Source organism: Saccostrea echinata, unplaced genomic scaffold (genome assembly GCF_033153115.1).
Source record: "Saccostrea echinata isolate AGI-Se365-2 ecotype Australia unplaced genomic scaffold, CSIRO_AGI_Sech_v1 ptg000036l, whole genome shotgun sequence".
Classification (NCBI taxonomy): Eukaryota; Metazoa; Mollusca; class Bivalvia; order Ostreida; family Ostreidae; genus Saccostrea; species Saccostrea echinata.
This window is the reverse complement of record NW_026889785.1, coordinates 6,401,223-6,410,985: the sequence shown is the minus strand read 5'-3', so window position 1 is coordinate 6,410,985 and position 9,763 is coordinate 6,401,223. Positions and strand designations below refer to the sequence as shown.

At 34.3% G+C, this 9,763-nt stretch overlaps 1 protein-coding gene and 1 long non-coding RNA gene across 2 annotated transcripts; both read left to right on the top strand.

Moving 5' to 3' along the window:
* The first annotated feature begins 1,853 nt into the window (after positions 1 to 1,853).
* On the top strand, positions 1,854 to 4,008 carry LOC133199889 (uncharacterized). Its single transcript, XR_009722860.1, has 3 exons — positions 1,854 to 2,305; positions 3,243 to 3,395; positions 3,819 to 4,008. It is a non-coding gene; the product is annotated as an uncharacterized LOC133199889 (long non-coding RNA).
* Positions 4,009 to 4,161: 153 nt separating this feature from the next.
* Positions 4,162 to 4,903, top strand: LOC133199886 (uncharacterized). Its single transcript, XM_061335700.1, has 2 exons — positions 4,162 to 4,272; positions 4,428 to 4,903. Exons 1-2 carry the CDS (start codon positions 4,177 to 4,179, stop codon positions 4,893 to 4,895), a joined length of 564 nt encoding a protein of 187 aa, XP_061191684.1. The 5' UTR covers positions 4,162 to 4,176; the 3' UTR covers positions 4,896 to 4,903.
* The last annotated feature ends 4,860 nt before the right edge of the window (positions 4,904 to 9,763 follow it).

The following is a 9,763-nucleotide window of genomic DNA, read 5'->3' as shown; positions in this document are numbered from 1 at the left end:
CTTAAAAAGCTAAAAATGTATGAAAAGTTCAATATTTTTTCTACAGCAAACGAGAGCTATGCTATTTACCTGTATGACCTTTGCTGAACCCACCCATGGAATAAATTATTCAAGATACCGGTAGTCAGGTAAGTTCTACCCAGGTAAATATTCCTCAAAGGTGCTCACTGTGAAAGATAGCCATGTTCTGTATCATTATATCGAAGTCGTGCCGCATAGAGAAGTTTGTATGTATTTGGTTTTATGAAAACGGGAGGGTTAGGAGAGTTTAGTGTCGTTAAAATGTCATCATACATAAAAGCGTCAAACATTTTAAACATTCATGCAAGACAATGGTACCGGGAATGAAAGCCACCTAAATACACTTTTTTCATTTCAAAATTTAAAAGAACTAATGTTAATACTTATTGTATTATTTCAAATGCAAGCGTGCAAATTTCTTAGTTTGAACACTATGCCTACAGGCATCTATACAACTTCCAATTTTTTTTCTCAGGTTAAATAGCGCAAGATTATCATTCGGAAAAGGCGCCTGTCAATGATCCACCATCAGATTGTTCAAGTGTCCGATTTAAATGTCTCCTCCCCTTGAATTAATAAACGAAACTCAAAATAGGTTCGGTACGACTTTTCCGGATTTGGGGTATCTTTTGGCATTTAAAAATCTTCATTTGTTTCAAATCCATGCTGATTTAGGTGATGTTTTTACGTGATTTTAATTAGAAATATCCACTTGTGTTTACCAAAACAGAACAATTTTGTAATATGTGCTAAAGTAAAATGGCACTGAAAAAAGGCCCATTTAGCATTGCGTAAGTGCACTTGTCCTTTTACACACTCACTGAACAGACTTTGCCAAGAAATGAAGATATATTAAAGAAGTCGAGATAAAATTTACACAGTTTTTTGCCTGAAAATCACACATTTTGACCAATATCTCAAAATTTACATCACTGACCCCAACTTTTTCTTTCATTATTTTAAACAACACGATACTTCCAATCTGTCTGCACTTAAGTCATAAAGTAAATATTTTACTGTCTCTTTAGATTTTTATACCCCAAACATGATACTTTTTTAGTGCAAAAAGGTCACACAATTTATGCGCATTATTTTGTATGATTTGTTCAATCATAAATATTATTCAAAGTATTTTACGTAAAATAAGATTATATTTATTGCCTTAATTACATCTGATTAAATAGGATAAAGATTAAAGTTACAGTTTAAGTGCAAAAAGGTCAACTTAATTGTACCGTAGCTCAGTCCATTGTCTTTGCAATTTTGAGTCATGCTATACGAGTACTTATCTAAAATACACTTCTCAAAAAAAAAAAATCCTTGATATAACAAATTTCACGAGTGACATACCTTAAAATGTGTTATTAGGATAAATTTATATGTAATTTAACCCTTATGATCAATTAGACTAAAATAAAGAATTAAAATTGTTTCAGTAGAAAGAGTTCTTAGATACAATTAAATATATAGTATTATTCAAGAAATTAATATTGTACAGAACGACAATAATGTAATTTTGCTTCAATCAAAGCTTATAAATAGTTCTTCCTTCGCAAATGTGACCGCGACTGGGAAAAAGGGGCCAGATGCGGCAAACGTCATAATGAGAAATTGGCTATCAAACTTACGTCATAATAACAAGCAAGGCGCGCTAAAAACGTTAGACACGTGTTTGTTTTGTTTTGTTTTTTTTTCACTTATTTCAATGTAATTTAATTATCAGCTATGTCGTCTGATCCAAAAGCTGTCAATGATATTTTTTTTTCTTTCGTTGGTTTTAAATTAAGCGCCAAAATATTGAAACGGAAGTTTCCGATTTACTCCCCTTTTGTTTTCATTGGTGATCTAATATGGCGGTCAATCTAAAGAGAAAAGATGAGTCAGGAGACAAGAAGTACGTGTTCTATACCACAAGAAATTTTAGATAACCAAGATCTTAGTTTCATAGAAGAATTAAACATTGTAGATGAATTGTATTTTAATGAAAATAAAAATGTGATCGAAAACGAAAGCAGTTCTGACGAAAACTTTGAATCTGATTCCGACAATGATGAAGACGTGGACCTTGTAAATATTGAACCATCAGATGAGGACACACGGGAGTATGTTGCCCAGGCCCGTTTTAGAAGTGATGCATGTGGATGTAGGGAGTTCTATGGTGAACCATGCAGTACAGTTATTGACGTGGAATCGGCAATCGAATTCCGAGAACACTGTAAAGAAATCAGCAAGGATGAACTTGATCCGATTATAAAAGCGTAACTGTTTTCCCATCGTCGTTCAGGTGTTCATACACAAGCAAAGAAACACAGAACAAAAGAAAGAGAACGGCCCTATCAAGAATTCTACTTCAAAGGAAAACGGGTATGTAGATTGACATTTTGTTTTATTCATGGAATAGAGAGGAAAAAGTTGCAGTCCATCGCACACTCTCTTGATGTTGATGGACTGTGTCCTAGAGTTCATGGTGGGACTGGTAAAGCTTCAAAACATGCACTGAGCTACCTGGATTCAGTGAGGATCAAGACATTTTTGATGAAATTCGCCACGGACAATGCCCTACCTCTGCCAGGTAGACTTCCCAATTACAAGGATCATCAAGTTCTTTTGTTACCATCTGACAAATCTACTGTAGACATACACCAAGAATATGAAAGTCTTGCTAAAGAAATGAAATACAGAAGCATAAGTCTGCGAACATTTCAAAGACAATGGCAGGAACTGTGTCCAAATATAGTTATTACAAAACCTTGTACTGATTTGTGTCAGAAATGTCAGGAAATAGAATTTCGAAAAGTGGTAATCTTGCTGCGGAAGAGAAAGAGCAATTACTTTCAGAGTACAATAAACATGTTCAGCTTGCCAAAGAACAAAGGGACTATTATCGTGAGCAGGTCAAACTAGCTAAACAGAATTTTCTGGAATTGCCAATTGCTCTTCAAGATTCAGGTAAGTTTTCAAAACAAATATTTGTAACCCATTAAAAATTATATGTAGGACATAATGTATATGTACATTAATGGCACAGAAACATGTATAACATTCTATGAAATTCTGATGGACTTCAATGCTCTAAATGTGATGAAGAGCTAAAGCAGGTAATTTGTAATAGTTATTTTAATAATATGTTAAATCTCAGCTTTGTCAGACTGAAATTGTACCAGTCTTGTTGCTGATTTTTCTTTTATATATATATCAAAATTCTTTCAATTTTTTAATAGGTAACCCACCACAGTCAGTTCAAACCACCTTGCACTACTTCTGGGATTATGCCCAGCAGGTCCATATTCCACACCATGCCCAACAAGTGGGCCCAATCTACTTCAAAAGCCCTCGTAAATGCCATGTTTTTGGTATCTGCTCAGAAGGATCAGGTAATTTTCATCATAGAAATTGTCTTAATTAAGGAATATTTTTCCTTTTGGTGATATTCATGATCTGTAAATCCTTTTTTTCACTTCATTTATTTTAACTCATTTCATTTACATTTAAGGCATATAATATACTCAAAAAATATACTGAGTCTACCCTTTCATTATGTATGTGTTTTTTTGGGGGTGGGGGGTGGGGGTGGGGGATACCCTTTCAAGACAATTATAATTTAGCATTTACCATGTAACATCTTTGATTTTAATTTATATGATTATGATTTTTAATATCTATATGATACATGAATTTAAAATGAGAACTCCACAGAGAGAAATTTTTGTTAAGTGATTGCTTTATTACCACTACATATTTATTTATTTGGATACCTGTTTGTTTATTTTTCATTCATGCACATGCTTATTTTACAGGAAAACAGACCTTTTATCTCATTGATGAAGCCGCTAATCCTGGGAAAGGAGCTAACAGTGTTACAAGCATGGTACATCATTACTTTGATAAGTTTGGGCATGGTTAAATAGATCTCAAAGTTCACTTTGATAACTGTACAGGACAAAATAAAAACAATGTTGTGTTATGGTATGGTCTTTGGAAAGTGTTGACAGGTAGGTTGATGCTGTAACTGTTATAATATATGTAATATTGTGTACTACAGTACACCAGTTTATTAGTGTAATGAACACTTTACATGAATTCAGTATATATCAACTGCATCTCATGAAAGGAAAGATATCATGTTTTCAACAACAAAGAAACATAGAATATTCGATGATGGTAGCTGGCCATACAAAATTTGAGCCAGACTGGCATTTTGGTGTTTGGAAGGTGCACTGGAGAAACACCAATGCTGAAACAATATCACAGGTACTTTTATTTACAGGTACATGAAAAATACTATGATAATCTAGTCATAATATATTTGTTTGATAAAGTTTTCTTTCTATGATTAAAAAATAAGAGATTTTATTTCATTTTTCTGGTGTCTTTTATAACATATTTTCCCTATGATTGTGTTTTAGGTAGCAGAATCCGTTTGGACTTCCAGTAGAAGTGGTCACAATATACCACAGGTTGTAGGCAATGGTGAAGATCCTGTCCTGTTCTATGAATGGAAGAATTATTTACAACAGTACTTTAAACCTCTGAAGTACCTAACCCGCTACCACCATTTCTACATGGATTCAGAGAATCCAGGAATTATTACATGTCGGCAAAATGCTTCCTCAGAAGCTGTCACTTTCATGTTACTGAAAAGCAAAAGTAAAGTTCCCATTCCAGGTGTTCTTCCTTCTCCATCAGCCATTAAAGGCCTTGAACCTGCTCGACAATGGTACTTATTTGACCACATCAGAGAACACTGCTATTCAGACACGGCAAAAGAATGTATATGTCCAAAACCTACTGTTCCCAAACAAGAAATAGACTTGACAGAATGCATTGAAGAATATAAACCAAAAGGTGGCAGAAAAAAGGCTTTACTAAATTAAGCTTGTAATTCACTAATTGTGACATGTTTCAACATGTATGAACTGTTTCTAATTATGTGCAGTTTATTAAAACATGTTTGCCTTAATGCTTAAAGTTTATAGGAAAGATTTACATGTTCTCTGGTTAATTCTGTACATGTGGTTGTTTTTAACATGTGTTTTGTAGATGTTTTAACAGTGTTTTATCAAAGCATTTATGTTTTTTTTTTTAATATGTACAAAAGTTGTAATTGATTGTTTTACATATTATCTGGTCAAGTCAGATTCTCTATATGTATGAATTGTGTCATACACATGTAAATAACATTGTTTTATCAGAGCATGTATGATTTGTTTAAAGTAAGGCAATTTGTGATTCACTGATGGTAAATTCTTCACATTGTGTAATTGTCAATTTACATGCTTTACCAAAACGCATGCTTTTAGTGAGTTACAAAGTTACAATGTACAGCTGTAACATGAAAAGGTTTCTATTCATTTTACCTAGTAACACTTTCATAATTATCTGCCAATCTGTAATTTATCCATATATTGATTGATTGTATATTGTTTTACGTCCCATTCGAGAATTTTTAACTCATATAGAGACGTCACCATATACCGGTGAAGGGCTTCAAATTTTGACCTTTACTCGGCACTCAGGGCCATTGAGCAGTGAGGGATCTTTATCGTGCCAACGCCTGCCGTGACACGGGGCCTCGGTTTTTAAGGTCTCATCCGAAGGACCCGCAACTTTCACTTCAAAGTGCCGAGCGCATGGCGAAGGAACAGTTGCTACCTATTTTTTATCGACTTAGGTCTGTCGCGGCCGAGATTCGAACTCACGACCTCCCGATCACGGAGCGAGCGCTCTACCGACTGAGCTACCGTGAACGGTAATTTATCCATATATGATAATTGGCTAATTGCCTTATGCTTTGCATAAGATTATTTAATTTCATTCTTTAGTATTAAAGTGGCGATGTAGTTATGTACCACCACCACATCATCACTAAGTACATTATACATATTGAGTGTACATGTTTATCTGTGTTTTAGCATGTTCTTATGTGTACTATGCAATGTGATGGGCATTTTATTTCTCAGGACGTTTATTGTATTTATTTCCCCAATTGTTTAAGGAAGCTCTAAACACTGCACACTGAAGAGTACTAACTCCAGGGTAGTTTTATGCAGTTAAAGTGATCTGCCCTTAAATGCAAGATTAGAATAAACTAGAATCTACAGTGAAAGACACAATGTGCACTAGACAAAAGTATTCTAAACATTATATTAGACCAATATAAAGTAACTGAATAAATTATTTGTATGTGTCTTCCCAATGTAAATAAATATATCAGTAATTTCTGTTCACTAAGAATTCATTGTCTTTGAACATTTTTTCCAGGGGAAATATGGTAGGTACCTTATAATGAAAATGAACTAGATAAACTCAATATATACACCTTTATATGACATACTTTTCTCCAAGTCCAAAAACAGTTTATGTTAGTGTTTAAAGCTTCCGTAAAAATTGAAGATTTATGAACACAGAATGTGTATGAAAATATGAAACTTTTATAAACACCGAATGTATTTGAACTCGTGTAAATATGATTATGTTAATGATAAGAAGTCTTCTTTATTTTGTTACCATGACAACAATGATTACAATTCTGTACACTTCTAGAATTCCTATTGCATTTCTATTTAAAAAAAAATTATTTAAGTCATTACTTTTCTTTGGTTTTAGACTGGAAGTACCCCGGTAATGTTGTGTTTACATATCAAAGAAAAGTGTGTGTTTTGAAACCTTAAAGTGCCTTTTTATAAAATAACTTAATAAAAGGTTAATGAACAAATCTGGTCATATCTTTAAAACGACTTAAGATATGACTCTGTTTTTTTGACAAAATTTTATTTATATTATGAGAATTAAAAAAATGACAAAAACTCAAAATCTGATTTTTGCTCATCTGGCCCCTTTTTCCCAGTCGCGGTCACAAATATGAACAACAGAAGTTTATGTGTTCTTTTTTTCTGTCGTTGAAATAGTTAATAACAATTTTGCAACAAAAATTTCCGACATCAAAGTTGCAGCTCATATTGCTTTAAAAGACAAGCAACACCAAGTCTGACTTGTACTTTCCATTCTTTCTTTGTCTTTTTGGCAGGATTGAAGCGCTGGCTGCAATTTGAAAAGGAGACATATTGACATTTGCCTATTCTGTAACCAGTATTTTTTGTTGTTGTTTAAAGCAACATAATTTTGAAAATCAGTGTACTAATTTGAAGAATTTGCCATCTATTTTGAAATTAAAATTTATTAAATTTGGATTTATAAAGTTGCGTTATTTCTTAAGAAAGGAATTTCAATAAAACGTTGCAAAAAAAAAATGTTAATACATCTGACAAACTCCAATACATTTTCAAAAATATAAACTCCCATAAAGTGATGAATACTTACATATCCACTACAGTGGTGCCTTTCACAGATCCCTTTACATGGATGTTCTCTTCGAAGGTCAGGCCTTCAAAGATGGTCTGTATCATATCTGTACGGACCTTTAGTGTCATCCCATTCACAATGATGCAAGTGTAGTAAACTTGTTGCTTATGTCTTGAGGCACATTCACCGCAAGGGAATATCGTGACTACCACAGCATCCACTTTTTTTTTAATTATATTTCTGAAAATGACAGAATTCCCCTCATTGAACCTTGGGAACTTTGTGGCGTCATAAACTGTGCATTTTATGGCTCTTGATTTATCGGCCACTGCACAGTTGACCAGGACTCTGTCTTCATTCTTTTCATTCTGTCTCTCTTGCAACAATCTTGACTTTTATGCTCTTAGTGTAAGGCACCTGTCCCTTCTGACTCATTTAATCAGTTAATGAGTAGTCTGAAACAAATAATCTTGAAAAGTAAAATTATGACATTGTGAGGTTTTGGAAATTATTGGGGAGTAAATTTTTCTTTGGTATGGAAATATTGCTTACAATTTTCTTTCATCACAGGCATTTGTTTTATATGCAGGCACTGCAGAAGTTTTAAGAATTAAATGAGATCATAACTCCTATGTTATTGACTTCTCTGATAAAAAAGATTGGTTTGTGATCAGAGTAGTACGATTCTAATGGTCCATGTAGATTTAGGTGCTCCTTATGGAAATGTATGTAAATGTGATCTAAACATGAGCCATAATCTGATGTCACAGTGTTTAATAACTGATGAAATGAGTATCTGTGCATTAAAAGTTCTAAAATGGAAGAATTTTGTAATGCCTCCTGATTAGTCTCCCATTAAAATGGTTGGTTTACAGAAATTAACGGCAGATTACAAGTAATGCATAACATCATGAAAATTGTTCTTGGTAGCAGATTTAGGTGGGCAAAAAATGAAACAAATATTTGCAATGTCCAAGACAGTAATCAGTAGTTCTATGCCACTTCTTGAGGTTGCAGTCATTTGGTTCTGGTTGATATGTGGTTTGTAGTAGACTGTCAAACCATGTTTGCTCTTTTGGTCATCAGCACGAAAGAGAGAATGTCCTTCAATGTGGAGTTCTAAATCTGCTTCAAATACTCTTGTCTCACACAAAGCTAAAATATCCATGCATTGCAAGACTATGTCTTTTTTCAGGTCATTGAAATGTTTCTTCAGTGAATGATAGTTATGAAAATATATGGTGTGCAATCATTGGTGATGTTACGCAGATCTGGTAATTTTAGTTGCAGTTTTGATGTTGACGTCAAACGATTCATTTCATCCTTGACATTTGAACAAATGCTAATTGTTATTTGCATTCAATTCCATGATATGGAGGTTGGATAAGTTCTTAATACGACTTAAACCAACATAATGAATGTGATCATTTTTTCTGCTACCGAAATGTAGCACAGCACTATTCATAGTTGACCCTTGAGCTTTATGTATGGTCTTTGCTGCAGACATTTGTAGGGGAAATTGCCTTCTAACAAAATTGTAGGATTTGTAATGCTGAATGTTAAAACATCCTGTTACCTCCAGTATTGGTGACCAAGACTGGGGAATGTCTGCCTTAGATAGATTTGAATATTTATGTCGCCACTGACAGCCTGATGAAGAATTTTCAAGCTCAACCCATACAATACTGCCACGCTGTGATGAGAAGACGCGGTAATCAAACATATTTTTTTAACAGGGGTCTCCATTTGTTAATCCATCTTCTACGCTTACATTTAAGCACAATTTAATGGTGGTCTAATAGCAAGATGGAGTCCCATGGTTTTTCCTGTCCAGTCCTAAACTAGACTGCTGATATTTTGTTTCATCAACTTGTTTGTCTATTATTTACCTCGTCAAACAAATTCAACTTGCAAACTTCAGACTTTAGAAATAATATATCCCATTGTCAGCATCAACACGAGTTTGTGAGATTGTGTAGATTAAAACAATATACAGTTTAAACTTTTTTTAAAATTCTAATTGGCGGCTTTATCTGAAGGCAGGCATTATTACAAGTGTTGTTAAAGATACATATATTTTATTGCGCGAAAAGACATATTAAGATAAAGGTTGGATACCAGCGGGACACATATAAATGATAAAATATGACGTTATTTTCAATCTTGGCGGTACCGTTCACGGTAGCTCAGTCGGTAGAGCGCTCGCTCCGTGATCGGGAGGTCGTGAGTTCGAATCTCGGCCGCGACAGACCCAAGTCGATAAAAAATGGGTAGCAACTGTTCCTTCGCCATGCGCTCGGCACTTTGAAGTGAAAGTTGCGGGTCCTTCGGATGAGACCTTAAAAACCGAGGCCCCGTGTCACGGCAGGCGTTGGCACGATAAAGATCCCTCACTGCTCAATGGCCCTGAGTGCCGAGTAAAGGTCAAAATTTGAAGCCC

Bases quoted from the DNA above. Each gene is read 5' to 3' on its own strand.
- LOC133199886 (XM_061335700.1), top strand. From the start codon at position 4,177: ATGATGGTAGCTGGCCATACAAAATTTGAGCCAGACTGGCATTTTGGT. The intron at 4,273-4,427 runs GTACTTTTATTT...ATTGTGTTTTAG, and splicing joins ATGCTGAAACAATATCACAG to GTAGCAGAATCCGTTTGGAC.